The 17,531-nt window shown below is 41.3% G+C and overlaps 1 protein-coding gene across 2 annotated transcripts; it reads left to right on the plus strand.

Annotated features, from left to right (window-relative positions):
- Positions 1-420: 420 nt before the first annotated feature.
- Positions 421-16,942, plus strand: mapkapk5 (MAPK activated protein kinase 5). Of its 2 annotated transcripts, none has more exons than XM_041936891.1 (14): positions 421-1,422; positions 3,166-3,239; positions 7,752-7,827; positions 9,169-9,266; positions 9,484-9,592; positions 9,986-10,075; positions 10,481-10,576; positions 10,711-10,791; positions 11,551-11,666; positions 12,036-12,156; positions 12,274-12,404; positions 12,617-12,732; positions 13,117-13,221; positions 13,741-16,942. In XM_041936891.1, exons 1-14 carry the CDS (start codon positions 1,387-1,389, stop codon positions 13,833-13,835), a joined length of 1,344 nt encoding a protein of 447 aa, XP_041792825.1. In that variant the 5' UTR covers positions 421-1,386; the 3' UTR covers positions 13,836-16,942. The 2 variants fall into 2 exon arrangements, with proteins under 2 accessions (XP_041792825.1, XP_041792824.1); XM_041936890.1 differs by having other exon boundaries at positions 423-1,422; positions 11,479-11,666.
- Positions 16,943-17,531: the final 589 nt, after the last annotated feature.

The following is a 17,531-nucleotide window of genomic DNA, read 5'->3' on the forward strand; positions in this document are numbered from 1 at the left end:
TTAATGCTTTTAAAATTGGAGACCCCCAATAACTCCTTTGTTTAATTTCGTTTTTCTATTTATGTTAATTTCATTCAAGTTGTGTCTGTTATGTGGTCAGTATTTCAGCGCTGTATCTCAAGACGCGTTTGCCGTATTGTCTGTACACGGAGACGATTATTAATAAAGTTTAGTTTAAAAAAGGAAACTGGGACCTTCTAACAACCAAACAGAGTGTGACCAGTTCAAGCTTTTTTTTAAATCAAATTTTAAAACAATTCAGATTTAAATTGACTGACCAGAATTCGTTTATTAGCTATAAAAATACATATTTATTTACAGAAAATCACTGCACGTTCACACATGACCCAAATGTACAAAACATGTCGACGAGTTTTATCAGGCGTTCTGCTTGGACTGCTATTGCGTTGTGCCGACAAGGGTTGTGTATTGCCACTGACAAGAAACTATGGGATTAGCAAAATAGTCCAGAGATGCGTGTATCTCCCTGGTCACCTCTGAACATTCTAAATTAACCCTTCCAGCACTGAGATTGTGTTATTGTTCCGTACGAGCGCTCTGTTTTTATTATACTGTCTTACGGAAGAATGTTAAGTTCGATGTCTTCGAGTAGAGCCGGAAAACGAACTTGCCACCTGAGCTAAGTCGCTAGCGCGTTAGCAGACTCGGCTCGACGACATAATAGGTTGCTCTGCTTTTGGGAACACGGTGTGCTCGTTGTGTCAGAGCAACCCAACGCTCATCGCGTATATAATCGGTGATTTTCGGATAGTATCCGTTGACTACCGTGTCTCTCCAGACCGCCTTTGCGGTGTAAGGTTAATCATCTGCCCTGACCGTGGCATGGACTGGCCCCAGCTCAGTTGCTAGCCAGCAAGCTACGAGCAACTTAGCAGGTCCCCAGCGTCTTCGCAGCGCTAGCAGAGCACTGCTCTCATTGCGCTGGCTAAAAATACACTTCTTGCCCTGTGCTCAGTGCCCCTCCAAAAGTGGTGGGCTAGTCCACATTGGGCTTGTCTTCGGCTTTTCTGGTCACCTTGCTCGGAATTTGGCACTCTACATGGTCACTACAGTGAATTTAAGACGACTTGAAGAGCGAGTCGGACCCCAAGGTTGTGAGCCGAGCTGGCCTGATCTGGCGTTACATCTCAACGCCTGGTGGACGTCAGGTCTCCAAGTGAACGCAGCGCGGCTTTGGCTGATAGGTGGCCGAATGTCATTTTGTCCCAATGGCCTTCTCCTGTCACCAGTAGTATTATAACAGTCCTTGGTCCATCCCAGGTTTGCAAGACCGAAACTTGGTGAAGGTCAGAGAAAAACGCTTTGTTTCGACTGTCAACTGTCTGAGATTGGCGAGGCAGACTTCATTTGTCCAGAGCAGACACCATGTCGGAGGATAACAACGCAGACAAGTTCATCAAGGTATTTTTAACAAAATTGCATGTGAATCTTCATGCATAGTAGTGATCACGTTTGTTCTTGATTTAATAAAGTTTGAATGTCAGATGTCAGATTCCACTAAAGACTGCACTGAAATCTACACTTGGATCTTGTGGTGTGAGATTGTAATGGATTGGTATATCACATGGCATCCACCGACAATACTTTTTGTGCACCTTATAAATAGTATGTGTTATGGAAAGTTTCATCCTTCATAAACATTATTGTGGAGCATGGATCTATCTTAGCATGGTCTTAGTCATTAACCAGCAGTATTTCCATACACCTGTGCTCTGGGATTTGTTCCTGGCCTGCTCCCCTTAATGTGTTGCTGCCCAAGCATTTATGTCAGCAGTAAAATGTGATCTCAAGTGGCCCTGGCCCTCGCTCTCACAGTTGGGTCAGAGAGATCCTAATGCTGGGTTGACTGATGGGGGTGGTGCTGAGAAATGGATCACACACTTGGTGACCACTGGGACTGTTATCATGAAGAAAGAGTAGAGGATAACTAACTAATTTGGATTTAACCCAGGTTCTCTGGTATCGAGACTCTGGCACATTCTATCATCATGGTAACCTATGCTGCACGGCTAATTGGTCCAGAACAGGTTCAGTTTAGAACTGGACCAAGTGTGTAAATAGCCAGTGCAGTTTTTGTTTATCTGACTGCTCTGTATGAATACATTGCTCCTGATTTACTGATGATGCACTTGGTTGGTTTGTAATTATAAACCCTGTCTCTTTAGTGTGAGCTTACTCATAGCTGGTCTGGAAAACCTAGAGGTAGCAGACCTAGTTAGTAACCATCTTTGTTAAATTCATTATCCATGGCTGCCAATGTTGGGTGTAGTGAAGTCAGATCCTTCAAAGATATCGGGTACAGACCCCTGGGTAGATGTGTAGTAAATATCAGCTTCTTGTCCTATGTTGCGTAATCACCTTGAATCCTAATGTGGACTGGCTGGGGCAGTGGGGAGGAGACATTATGGTAGCTGTTGGCAGTGGCACACAATCCAACTCATTGTGCTGGCTAAGGCCGGTATATTCTCAGGAATGAGGATGAGTCTTAGTTTGCTAATTTTCTGATCATACGTTTTGTAACTGAAAGCATCAACAGAGAGTTGGTCAGTAAGCAGTTTTAACTTCACTACAGCACAAAGTTGGAAATATTGACAAACCAAAAATAGCACACATGTCTGATTCTAAGAACCCCATTCAAACAGTTTTCAGCTTGGTTGATTACAGAGGTTCTTTCCCTCTTTCCTGGATAGCATCTCTTCCTTGTTCTCTAATCCTTTCACAGAAGCATTGGCCAGGCTTACCCAGACATGTGTGTTTTGTAACAGCCAAGCTATCTTTTTTCAAGAATAATCTTAGTTAAGGATTCACACTATTGTGAAACTAGACAGGTGGTAATGGATGTGATAGTTATTACACAACCTAGTGCTAAGATGATGGGGGAGAATGCACCGCACTCTCACTCAGTAGCATCTGTGAAATTTTTGTCTAAGAGAATTTTGATCCCATGAACAAACGTTTCAGCTGATGTTCTGTATTGACAATAATTGGGGATGATCTTTGTTGTACAGAATTTTTTCTTCTGTGTCTCATGGGGGTTTGGTAGCAGTGGGCTGTTAAAACATGCCGCTTCTGCACAGAAGTGCGTGTCTTTATTTCTTTTCAAACAGCTGATATATTGTTTGGTGTTGTTTCTCTTCCTGACAGGAGACCTCCATTCTAGATGAGTACAACATAAACTGGACACAGAAGTTAGGAGCTGGCATCAGTGGACCTGTCAGGTGAGTGTGTTAAGAAGTACTTCTCTCCATGGTCTTTTTCCTGTCTCTAAATATTATCCTTTCTACTGATTTAACTGTTTGTGCTCCATCATATTGATGTCAAACTGTTGCTCCCTTGGCAGGATTATGTTGACAGAACACAGAACAAAATGTTTTTATTAAACCAGGACAAGTACTATTGCATAACCAGGAAACAGTGACATCATGTCACCTTTATGTGATTTAGATAATTACCTGTTGAATTGTCTTGTTGTTGTAATTGGTAGTCATATAGGAGGCGTCATTTGTGATCATACTGGGAGAAATGTGACATGCTGGGTGAAGCCCAGCTGTGAGAGCAGAGCAGGCATCAAGTGAGAGTGCTTTGTAGTTTCACTTAGATCCAAAACAGTGTATTGTGACTCAGAATATTCCAAAATCCCATGACAGAATTAAAGATAGAGATAAATATTGATATTATGTCCAGCCCTTGCAGTGCACGATGAAACCACGGTTGTGAAGGCTACTGTCGAGTGCATATGATGTGGTTGCAGCCACACGTTTGGCACATCAACAGCTGGCTTCAAGAATGATGACAGGACAGATTATTTTTTAACTGGGCTGTCGAATAGACAAATTTTGTGACTGCTGCCAAAAAAACCTTTCCACATGTTTTGACTGCTTTCCACTCCTGTGGTTTTATTGGCTCATGTTCGTTGTGGCGCTAATTCACCAGCACAGTTTGACTTAATCCATGACACATTAACACGTGTTGAGAATATGAAAGAGCTGGATACTTCACCGGGCTTTAGCCGACTGGACCAACTACTACTGTGTAACACCATCACAACTCGAGGCTTAACATGGAGATGTTTGGCACCGGTAACAGTTTTGTTGTAGTTGCATTTGTATTTGGCTCAGTTCGTGTTACTGCAGCATCCTGGGCTTGAATCCAACCCAGAACTTTTGTCCATCACGCCCTTGAGTGAAAGTGTCTTGTTGCCTGTTTCTGAAGGACTTGTTGAATTTGTAAACAAGTGGCAGTTTCGCAAGAAGAAAACAGAGGGAAAGGAAAGATGACCGTGGACAATGAAAAAGACAATAGGGATGTACTGATCCACTTTTTTCAGTTCTGATCTGATTCCAGTACCTGAATTTGGACATCTGCTGATACAGAGTACTCATCTGATACCAGTGTTTACTAAGTCTATTAATAAATCATTCAAAATAAGCAGGATTCAAAATTATTTGTGAATGTTTTGTGCAAGTAGATACTTAGACCTAAACATAGAATTGATTTGAATAGATTGGCCTCATGATCAGCTCCACTGTCACTGATACCTGATCCAGCTATTTGAGTCAGTATTGGACTGATGTCTGATATCGGATTGGTGCTTCCCTAATAGACAAATTAATGCATGTCAACATGTTGAAAAAGTGTATTGGTGTCTGTTGGCTTTGGTGGGTTTTAGTTCACATGCCATGGATGAAACTTTGTGTCTTTTGAGAAGTTGCCCTCTAATAGAATAGTGGATGCTTGAAGATGCAGGAGAGATCAGTGATCTCCATGATAAAACTCAGCAGTTTTTTCTTAATCTCCCCTCTACATTCTTCCCACTAATCTTTTCTCTCTAACACACAAGGAATAATATATTACAGGAAAGCATACATTTGGAGCCTTCTCACATTTAACCCACCAAGAAAGGACTTAAAGTCTTGTAGTGAATCAGGACAGATTGAAGTTGCCATCAGGCATGAAAACAGGACTGCTTGTCACTCTGCTTTGGCTTACAACCTGAAATTGTTAGTACTAGTTAACTAGCAGTATCTATTAAGTTAGATTTGTTCAGTTACTGAAAAATGTTGCAGGCAGTGGCTGCTCAAGCAGTTTTCTTAATCCTTTCATGTTTTGTGCAGTTTCCACTGTGCAGGTCTGACTGCCCTGCTGACTCCTGTTAGATACAGGCTGTAGTATATCAGTGTGTGTGTCGCCGATTCCTGCTGCCAATTCTGCGCTTTGATGCTATCGGGGATCTGAATCAGCAGAGAGCAACCTGTTAGTTCCTAATGTGTGTAGTTTTGGTGACAAAGAAGTGACAGGAATACTGAGAAATTGACTCATCAACCCTCCATGTACACACACTCTCTTAAACTCTGGTGATTCACGCTAGACTTTGTTTCTTTCCTGACAGCTCTTAGTCACCCTGCCTCTTCGTTTTCTAACTCTGTGTTTCTCTGATTCCTGGAGACTTTGCCTACCTCTTTCTGTATCGTAGCACATTCAAGTCTTCCACTGTACCAGCCCCCCTCTGTCTAACTCTGTGATTCATTAGGTAGGTATTGCTTTCCAGTGAACTTTGGCCGAAGCAGAATGTTTCTCGCAGTAATGCTTTAATAGTGTAATCTGAGTTTATGGGCCAGAGGTTGCTGTTTATATTTGAGTCCTTGCTGATTAGATGAGGAAGAAATAAGTTAAAACTTTCTTGAAAACTCACATCCCTGCGGTCCATATTTCATCTGCTTTCTGCTGCACTTCTAAAATGTAGTTTGGAGAAAACTATTACCAGGAGATACTTATTCAAATTTTCTCTTAACCTCAAATATGAATAAATGAAAAATTTATGACTGAGACGGCTTGGGTTTTACTTTCATCACAAAGTCACAGACAGGAGTCATATTTCCCATAACAAACTGTGATGTTGACAAAATACTCTAGCCTGTCAGTTGATGTCTTGTTTGTGTTTATATCAGGCTGAATTTCATGTTTCATGTATCTTTATATGAACGGGGACATTGCACAAGAAACATTAACCTCATATAAAACATGGAGGGATGTAATGTGCCAGGTTTTTAGCAAATTGCTATTTTCCACCCATGGCATTTATTTCCCAGAATGTAACTTCACAGCAAATGTGATCTTTTTAAGGGAGACTTTAAGAAGTGTATGAATGTTTTACACCATAAGTAAGCCCACAGAAAGTGGCAATAAAGCTGAAAGCTAATTCAATAAAGATATAAATTGAGCATTGGCATGCGAATCGTCATGTGCAGCCAGTATATATGTCTGGATATATTTCCAAAACTACTAGAACTTCGCATTTGGATGTGAGTAAGAGTGTAATTAGTTGCATGACATGTTTGTTTTTACATTTCCATAGCTGCACCTCGGTTTGAGCAACTACATGTGTCGGGTACCCCAGAGGATTACTGGGACCTGTGAATGAGGACTGTGATGTGGAGTCATTGTATTTCTACAATTGGCTATGTCAATACTGAACTTTACTACAGTCTAGTGGATTTTAAGATGGCATTTCCATTGCAGGCCAAATGTCCTGTCTGGCAATGTTTGAGAAAGTGAAAGGTAATTTGTGTGTCTGCCTTGTGATTTGGGTCCGCCCCAAAATAGTTTGGGTTCCTTAGCCGATGCTGTGCCCTTTCCACCATTATGTCCACAAGCTCTTTGTTTTACAAAGCATCTCCTGACATGCAGGAATGCAAAAACGATCAATCAAGCATGCCGGTCCAGTAGGTGGCGATATAGTCTACATCAACGCATTTATGGGGAGCTTATTTTCCCTTGGCGGTAGTTACTTAAAGCCCTAAACAGTTGTTGCTAATTATTTATTTATTTGCGGTTATTTAACGCCTTTCTGGCACACAGCCTAGCAGTGCTAACCAAACATAAACTGATCAGTACTCTGCCATTGTTGTGCTTTCAGACACATGCTCATTACACAGAGCAACAATGGGAGGATAAACATGGACACACAGAAAGTGGAAAATATCCATAGTCCTAACTTTCTCTCCTGCATCTTATCGGCTGACATCTACACAGATGCAGATGTGAGTGTATTAGGCTAATGCCGGCCGATATCGCTCTGGTTCAGCCTTACAGAAATGGCAGATATATGTGGTTGTATTTCGTGGAAATTAAACATATTTCCATTTGATGGAATGAGTCTTTAGTCTGAATGTTTCCCTCAGCGTGAGCATCATATGGCTTCAATACCGAGTAGAAACAAGCTGATACAGAATCTACATGATACTGTCAGACAGTGTTGAATAAGATGATTTTAACGACCTTAAAGTTAATTGAGCACTGTACCTTTATTGGTAGCAAAGGTAATCGCACATAAGCAGAGAGTAACCACACACTGGATCTTTTATTAGGTTACACACTGATACCAGCTGTGTTCCGTATTTGTGGAGGCATTTTATTGATCGTTTGATGTCCTTGTGGTTTTGGGCTATATAAATAAAATGGACTTGACTTGATAACGATCATGTTTCTTTACCATACAAACAAGAATAGTGGCAAAATGCCCGGCTTTGTATTTTATGTACAGAAACCGAGGTTACACTGTGACTCGCATGTGTGTTTGGTAACAGAAACACCTGAAAATAAGATTAATAAATTACAGAAACTACCGAATATTGATGGTTTGCTTGCATGATCATATCGGTGACACAGATTTGGTTGTCATGTCAATTGTTGTTGAGATGTTTGTCGACTCTTGTTTTCTTCCTGTTCAGAGTTTGTGTGAAGAAGTCAACTCAGGAACGCCTGGCCCTGAAGATCCTCATTGATCGCCCCAAGGCCAGAAATGAGGTTAGAGGAAACACTATCACGGTTGAGATTAATGTCTGTTGTTGGTTGTTTCTGGCTCTATCAGTATGCTTTGGTCTGTCTGCCTGCCTGCCTGCCTGTTAACAGTCTTTATTAATTCCTGTTTTTCTTTCCTCATCAATCTGTCTCCTGCGCTTCTTGTGTCTGCTGTACGGGCTTTGTTATCTGTCACGATGTCTTTCTGTGGTGAACAGTGTCTAGCAGCCTCTCCGTGTCATTACCAGCCCTCTGTTTTGATCAAGCAGCTTACACAGCAGTGAGACATGCAGTCAAAACAAGCAACACAGACTTATCTTCAGACAAGCTCTTGCTGCTGAATTGTGAAAGCTGTCACTGACAAGAATGCACACAGATTATCACCACTAAACAATATATTCTTCAGGCACTTTTATCATCTTTTTTGAATGAGGGTGTACCTCGGATACACGCTGTGTTTTTGTCTGTGTGCATGATAATGATGAGTTCAGTTTACATGCTTTTTGCATGGGCTGACACTGCACAGTTTGCATCGTTGCAGTGAGGCAGTTGAAGGGAAGCCTCCTTACTGTTCGCTGCAGAACTTGCAGTTATTTGTAGAAGCTGCTTATTTAACAGTTCATAAGGGCGATTCTTGCAACAACAAACATGACACGAAGGTGAAACCTGTTTTCTGTTTGGATGTTGTGTACTGAATTTCTGTTGCAGCTTGTCTACACAGGAGGCGTTTAAGCCACATTTTCCAGTCAGCATATTTCATGCTTCAAGTTGTTGTGCATGTTCTTCGTGCTGCCAAATCATGGCCGACCTACACTCAATACTGTGCCTGAACGCATCCTGTGCAGAGGCAGGCGGATGACTGAAGCTGCTGCTCTGCTACTACATTAGGGTTTGGTGGTATGACAGTACGTGCTGTGACACCAACAAAATGTGTCAGCTTTTAGAGATTTCACTACGTGGTTACTGTGGTATTACGTAGACATTTCTTGTTGTATCACACCATTGTGGTAGGTGTCACAAATGAATGAGCAGCACCTTTTATATCAATGCTAGATCAGAATTTACTTTGCCACCATATATATATATGGACCATATTGAAATAGAAAACCGCACAATACTAGGACCCAGAAACTGAAGCAACTAAATGGAATTCATCTGTAATTCATTTTAATTGCCTATTCGCCACTTCCTGTGCTCACACCTCCGCCCAGTACTAGAATTCTATTAACACAGAGTGACCATATTGAGGATGGGATGCTGCTCTGTGTTGCTGTTATTTTGCATGCTTTTACAATGAAAATGTGGCACATTTAAGTGGATACACATACTTGATTCTCTTCCATGCAGGTGCGTCTCCATATGATGTGCGCCAACCACCCAAACATAGTGCAAATCCTGGAGGTTTATGCCAATAGTGTCCAGTTCCCGCACGAGTCCAGCCCAAGGTAAGGGGCTCTGTGTGTGTGTGTGTGTGTGAATTCATTTGTATACAGTGCATTTCTTTTCACACCTCCCTGCCAGAGACAGCCACGGCTGGGAAGCATTATGTGTTCTGGTTGTCTGTCTGTCCGTACATCCCTCCCATTCTTGTGAACATGATATCTCAGAAACACCTTGCTCTTTCATCTCACCATCAACATCCCCTTCCCTGTTTCCTCAAAGAGCAAGGCTCCTGATCGTCATGGAGATGATGGAGGGTGGTGAGCTGTTCCACAGAATCAGTCAGCACAGGCACTTTACTGAAAAGATGGCCAGCCAGGTCACTAAACAGGTAGGTGAAGACACACACAGTCACAAACACACACTACAGCATACCAGGGGTCAACACAGAAAGTGCTTTTAGCTCTGTGAGTATACTTTTGTAGACATTTAGCTCCAGTCAGTCCAGTAGTGTCTGTCTGTTTCTTTGTGTGAAATGCTTTTCCTCTGTGTGTAACAGCATATCTTGCAGCCTCCCCGTGCCATTAGTGGCCCCCAGCTTGGATAAAACATCACATGAGGCAGTTTAACAGTGAGACTCATGGTCAAAAGAATCAACACACACCATTCACATGAAGTGTGTGTAAAGGCTGCTTTGACACACACAAACACACACACACACACACACACACACAAACGCACACCAGAGAGTGGTGTCTGACATTGATGTCACTTCCTCTTGTAGATCAGTCAAGCCTTGGAACATTGTCACTCCCTAAATATTGCACATCGCGACCTGAAGCCAGAGAACCTGCTCTTCAAGGATAACTCTCTGGTAAGTAGCTGGAGATGCTTACTGCAATTTATAATATACCACTGCTAATTCCACTGCTGATGCTTTTGCGGTAATACAGAATGCAACATCAAGTATCTGCTACAAAGCACAAGGAACTTTGCTGGACTTAAAGGCTGCAGCCAGTGCTTTACTTTTTGGGACACTGTAAGCAGGAAAATCAACCGTTTGGCAGAAGTCGGCCAAGATGTAGAGCATTTGGAAATATCCAATCTGCATTCCCTGTGCTAGACTTCAAAATCCACCCTTACTCTGGCAGCACCTTCAATGATCTCCCTGAAACTGCCATTGAGACACAAGCTGTTCTTCTTACAGGAAGCTACTCAAGTATGCCTCTGTGCTCGCTCCACGTTCATGCTGCTCACTCTGGGATTCTGTCTTTTGCAGGATGCACCTGTGAAGTTGTGTGACTTTGGCTTTGCCAAAATTGATCAAGGAGACTTGATGACCCCTCAGTTCACTCCGTACTACGTAGCACCTCAGGTAAAAAGCTAAATTTGAACTCACCTTATAAATTATTGTTAAATGTACACACGCAGATTTGCTTCTTATCTTAAATGCAGCAATAATGAAAGCCGATCCACCGTGCTTCCCCTCATGCTTTTAATTCTTTTCAGGTACTTGAGGCTCAAAGAAGACACCAGAAGGAAAAGTCTGGAATTATACCTACCTCACCCACTCCTTATACCTATAACAAGGTGAGACAAACCTGTTGACATAAATATTTAGGCTTAACGACAGGTGTAGTTTTCAGGACTGTGCTAACCTGGAATCACCAGCCCAATTCACAATTAAGAATGAATCAGGAATTTCCTAGTTTAGGATTTAAAGGGGCTTTATCAATGGGTGCAGACCAGAATGCCTCTGGACACAACGGTGAAGCATTGACATGTCTGTGAAGATACGTTTTGTTGTCTAAATGAGAAGTAGGTACAAAAAGTTTTGACATTGGCTGCAATAGCTGCAACATAATCCAATGGGCAACTGCACCCATCAAAGTACGTCCACTCAAAGTGCTTGTTTTTGCCACTGACAGGCTCATATTGTTATTCTAAGTGTTTGACATTATGGAAAGAGAGCTTTCTGATAAACAGTTAGATCCTTTTTGCTTAACCAGAAACAGCTGTTATGTTGCTCACCTTAAAAACACCAGACTCTATTGACAAAAAGATGTTTAAGTGTTAGATAAATGGTCGCGATTTTCTCGACACGCAACACGATAGATGGAAATCTGTGGTGGCTCCCTGAATGGGAGGGGTAGGGAGGGGGAGCTTGTAGATTCGTCTGGTTCCCAGGCTTGGACTGTTTCCTAGAAACATCACTACTGAACATCTGCTGTATTTAATAGTAAAATATGTTTAAATGAATATTTCTTCGTTCTCCAGAGCTGTGACTTGTGGTCTCTCGGTGTGATCATCTACGTGATGCTGTGTGGTTATCCTCCGTTTTACTCCAAGCACCACAGTCGCACCATCCCGAAGGACATGAGGAAGAAGATTATGACGGGCAGCTTCGACTTCCCGGAAGATGAGTGGAGCCAGATCTCTGAGATGGCCAAGGACATTGTACGCAAGTGAGTCTTTTCCTTCCTCCCTGCCCTGGTCTGGTTATCTCATCCTGAACAGCTGAATGGTGTGTTGTGCAAATTAGATGATTTGTGTAAAGTAAGAGTTGTGTAACATATTTTAAACGTATTTATGTCCACTCATTAAAAGTTTACCTTTTTTTGTATATTCAAAACATATAAATACTGCTATATGCCTCCTTTTTGTATTTTATTCCTGTTTGTTATTGTCCTTATTATCAACACTTATCTTGCCTCTCTTCGTATTTCCTTTCCTTTTCACTCTCATTCATACCGTCCCTCTGTACACTTCTTAGTTCATCATTTTTTTCTGTCCAATAACTTGTGCCCCCTCTCCTCCTCATCTTCTCCCTGCAGGCTGCTGAAGGTGAAGCCAGAGGAGAGGCTGACTATTGAAGGAGTCTTGGCTCACCCTTGGCTCAACTGCACCGAGGCCCTCGACAACGTGCTGCCCTCCGCCCAGATGATGATGGACAAGGTTGTACCAGTGTTGAATTGACCTGCAGAGGCCATGTTATGTGTTGAATGTTAGTACTTAATGTACAGCATGCTGTATGTTGCCCCTTTCTTACTGTCTGTCCTCTTACCTTTCCAGGCGGTAGTCGCAGGTATCCAGCAGGCCCACGCAGAGCAGCTGGCCAACATGAGAATTCAGGATCTGAACGTCAGCCTGAAGCCCCTAAACTCTGTCAACAACCCAATCCTCAGGAAGCGGAAACTACTGGGGTATGATGGCTTTTGTTGAGGTTTCTGTTTTCTCATCAACTGTTCTCATCTTGTGTTTTTGAAGTATGGAAAATGATTATTGCACTGATGAGGTACAGCAGCTCAGTCACTGTCCATGTTGTTTATAGTCTGTTGTTAATGTGTTTTGGGTACCCTTGTGTTCAATGAAATATCAAAGTTTGGTCTGAAATGTGTTTTGGTCTATGTCGCAGCCCCAAGCCCAGTGACGGTTTCTTCATTCATGACCCAGAGAACGGAGGGGAAGACTCTAACGTAGCTCTGGAAAAGTTACGAGATGTCATTGCACAGTGTATACTACCACAAGCTGGTTCGTAAACCCACACAGACATTTTAACGAACTAGACTAAAAGAGATGCATTGTACTAAAGAAATAACTACAAATAACCATAGTGCAACACTTACAATGCATCAGTATTCCTCTCAAAGTTACAGTATGTTTGTTTCAGTCATTTCTATGCAGTTAAGAAGCATGCTGCCAGTTGGAGCCAGTGTGCACAGGAAGTAAATTCTCAAAATGTGATTGGCTATAACTTGACTTCAGATGTGTAAGAAACCCAAAATGGAATCCTAATGAAGCTATATGAGCTGTATGTATTTTATCTGTGGCACGATTGTGAAGTTGTAGCTATTGGAGAGAGAGAGAGAGAGAGAGAGAGAGAAGCTTCTGAGGGGAATCGTCTTGTTTGTGCAGGAGAGAACGAGGACGAGAAGCTGAACGAGGTGATGTACGAAGCCTGGAGGTTCAACAGAGACTGTAAACTGCTGAGAGACGGCCTGCAGGGCCTCAGCTGGGACGGTCAGTGCCATTTCATCCAGTTTATATATGGAAAAATCCTCTTTTTTTTATGGCATTGAACAATTAAAGCAAAGCAGCTGTTTTACCTTTTGAAACCTGACGTGATCTTGAATGACTGAGGACTGATGGATTACCGGTAGAGCTGAAGCAATTGGTCAATTAACCAATTATTCAATCAACAGAAAGTCATTTGCAAATGGCATGGTATGATTACTTTAGTCATTTCTGATGCAAAAATGCAACGTATCAGCCTCTCAAATGTGAAATTTACTGCCCAATGAATAAATAATGCAAACAACCATACAGCGGCGTATGGTTCTGTTCAAATGTTCCGTTCAAACAGTCTCTGTGGTTAAAACATGAGAGATAATGGCTTCAGTGATAAAGACAAATGATCGGGTGGTGTGAATTAATTAAGGAATGCAGTCTTCTTCTTCTTCTCTTCTTAATCATTCTCTCATTTACGTGTTGTTGTTTACGTAGTTGCCAGCTCCGTAACCGCCAGCTGTTTCATTGCAGGACGAGCCTTCTCTGATAAAGTTGACCGCTTGAAGTTGGCTGAAATAGTGAAACAGGCCATCGAAGAGAAGACGAATCTACAAGAATCTCATTAGCAAATGCTGTCTTTCTATATTCTTTTTATATTGTTTACTATGACCCTTTTTAACCCATATCTGTAAAGAGGCTTTTCTATGTAAAACGATGCGCTACTGTTTGTTTTTTCATGAATTCACTTGCAAGACCTATTGTACAGCTGTAGATATATTTCAAAGAGGACTCATTGGTACTATAATTTTTTTTTAAAGGACACTTGCAAAGAACATTGAACAACAAAAAAACAACAACAATATTTTCATTTTTGCAGAAAAGAGAAAAATCTGTTAAAGAAATTATTTTCTGGGAGGGAAATTTTTATTAGCTGCTTGTCCAAGACGTCATGCCTTTTATCCCAGTTATTTTATTCTATTTTATTTTCTTTTAACCATCCTAAGGATTTTATTTATTTAAGCAAAGAGTTCCATTATTTTATGCGTTATCTGTAGCCTGACAGTTGGCTCTAAAGATGAGAGAAGCTGTCTATGATGTGACTTTGTTCTTCCACACACGCTCTGAGTCTCAGACTGCGTTGAAGTTATCTGAATCTTTGTTTTTGTGTAACTTTCCCTTGACCTTTTTGGTTCATATATGGCAAAGGCGGTTTGGAAATGGAGAAAAGAACCATGCCAAGAAGTAGACAAACGCGGCCTCGAATTCATTTTGTCACAGTCCCCCTTTTTGAGGGTGATAAGAGACGACACTAAATAGATAGAAGCAGACTGAGTAGACAAACACTGGCTGGGGTTCTTTCTGACTCCTTTAAATCTGTGTGTTTTGACAGAAAATCTTGACCTAAAGTCCACTTACTGTCTCACAACCTTCTTTAGAAGATGGAGGGGGTTTTTTTTAGATTGTGAGACGCAGTCGAAAGCTCCAGACTTTATTGTCAAACTGTTTCACAGGTGAGGAAGGAAATTTTACCCTCAGCTAGAGTTCAACTCATATGCATGAAGTGATGATACTGTTTTTCAGCTTCTTAAGTTTATGTCTGGCAAGTAAAATGAATCAAATATTTACAAAATATGTCTTCAGTCTTAAATTCATTCTTCAGTTAAGGTTGTTGATCTGTTCAAATGACTCAATCCAAGCTGCTGCGACGATAAAGTTGTATTTACTGGAATTCAGACCAGGGTTAGTTAATATTTAAGTCCTTTTAAAGCGAGAGCTCTGCTACTGGAGCCAACGGAAACATATTTTGGTGCAATGTAGTCGACGTCTTCATGCCAGAAAAGATCAGTAGGAAGGTTTCAGCATCCATAAAGACGTCTGTTAGGATTCCAGTCTTATAAAACACGCTGTGCTTTCTGAATGTGCAATAGGGCAGTAATTCATGCATGTATTTGTAGTGCATGCATGTACATGGTAGTGAAAGTGTGTATCAACCTGTCAGTATTACTGTCTGACTTTCCCTACTACTTTTCAGTGGTCTGAATACCAGCAAATGCTCCTTCCCTTCGCTCAGCCTCATCCTGTAGTTGTGATTAATGTCATATCGTTGATAAGCCAGTGAAATTTCCACTGCACTTATTTGCTCTCATGCTCGAGTCATATCTGATTTTATTTCTTCAGAGAGGGGATTTGTGTTCAGGTGTTTGAATGAGGCCATGTTGATGTAACAGACTGCTGAGAGTGCAGGTTCTCGTGTTCAGTGCCTGATTGTGTCTTCAGTAGAGTTTTTTTTATTGAAAAAAAAAAAATCCTCAGAACTTTGTTCTGAAATTCCCCTTTGACGAGGTCTCATATTTATACAGAACATATTTTCATGTTAAGATTACTGCATTTACCACATGTTTTTGACCTTAATCAAGAACTATCTGAATAATAAGCAAACATCGGTGCACTATATTGTTACTGTCCAGTAAAAAACTTGTTTCTCCAATTTTGGTGATTTTACATTTTGAGATACTGAACTGAAGGATCGGGTGTTCCTTTGTGGCTTGAGAAAATTCAATTCTTCAGCAAAATAAACCATCTAAAAACAAATTGGATTATCTCTTTGCGTCACCATATGGCTGAAAACAGGGCTGTTTTTCTTAGCTCATGAATAGTTTACACTTGGGAGACACAGAATGGCGTGCAAGACGATATGTAGCTGATCCTTTTCACAGCATTTGTAAATGACATGAAGAAAAAGTGCTAGCCTTCGTATGTCTGTATTTCTTAAGTTTAGTTGAAAAAAAGCATTTGATTGAGGGCAGTCATTGCTAACATGATTCTGAGATAATTTTGGATGTCTGTGTCGACGATGGTTTGTCCTGCAGTTTCCCTTTGAAGGCTTAATGGTAACCACAGGTTGTGTTTGAAGAGGCCGGATCATGACGTGGCACAGTTGTACGCTCAAATGTGCCTTGTTGATCGGTCGGCATCTCCATCCTTTATTACTCTTATCAGTAAAAATTAATTACAGGATGAAACTCACAATCATTGATAAGAAGTGATCGGTATGTCATTTTGGCTTTGATTTGCTTGATTTCGGCTTTTTCATTCCATTAGTCTGTGTATTTGTATTTGGGTTTGGGGAGATTTTGCTGAAATTCATTTAGCTTCATATTTGAGGAACAATCTTCCCTCCAAAAAGAAGAGATTCATTTATTGGCTTGTGTCTTAAAATAATCCCCTATTTCACCACTAATCAATAAATAGTTCAACATTTTGGGAAATACACATTTTCACTACTGAGAGTTTGCAAGAAATGAGAAGCTCAATACCGCTCGTGATTCCACAGCCAGATAGCATAGCTTAGCATAAAGACTGGAAACCCGCTTCTACCTCCGAGCAGGTTATTCATCTTTTTCCTCATCCTCTTCAGTTCTTTCAAGTGCTCTGGGCTGTGATTGCTCCCTCTATTGTGCTTGTTTGACATCATCTTTTTGGAGTTAAACCCCTAATTTCGAGACAAGCCAATGGAGCCCTTGTGCATCCCTCAGTACCTCTGCGTGAAGAGTTTGAACCCCTTGTGATGCCTTCCTATTCCTCCAGACTTCATCCGTTATAGATGGCATCTTGAATTTTGCTGCTTTCACAATTCTAACTTCCTGGATTCTCTGTTGGTTTCCTGGTAACAGTCCCAGCTATAAAAAAAAAAAAAAAATAGTCCGGATACCAGCATGTGATGCTTCTTATAGAGGCTTACTGTAATTTTTACACTTCAGTTTTTGTCCAGATTAAACAAACGACATACAACGTGTTAAGAAATGAACATAGACGTGTTGGTGCCTTTATATTTAATGGGCAGTTGTGAGAGTGGTATCAATCTTCTCATCTCTGCTTGCCTGAATCCAGACTGTTGAAATCATTTGAGTTGAGATGACTGAAGATGCAAACTGACATCGCTGCCACAAGGCCGGTTATTTCCCAAAATGTAGAACTTTAGCTTTAATGTGCAGCAGTCAAGTTTGTGTTCTTTAGTTTTACTGTCGGATCGTGCATTTTGTGGCGAGATGTACAGCAGACCTACTGCAGAATCAGAGGAGCGTCTCACTGAAAGTGCAATGTTATGCTGCTGTTTTGTTCTGCTTTGACCAGGCCTGTGAGGCTGTGTGACAGTATGTTATTAATTTATGTGTGCTTGAGTTTCTGTGTGTGTGTCTGGGTCAGTATGTTGAGTTTTCTTTAATGAAACCGAGCCGCTTCCTTCAAATATCTTCCCCGCCCACAAATAACAGGGTTTATACCCTCTGATACCTGAGCGAGCTTAATCGTTGAAGGGGAGT

Source organism: Chelmon rostratus, chromosome 5 (genome assembly GCF_017976325.1).
Source record: "Chelmon rostratus isolate fCheRos1 chromosome 5, fCheRos1.pri, whole genome shotgun sequence".
Taxonomy (NCBI): domain Eukaryota; kingdom Metazoa; phylum Chordata; class Actinopteri; order Chaetodontiformes; family Chaetodontidae; genus Chelmon; species Chelmon rostratus.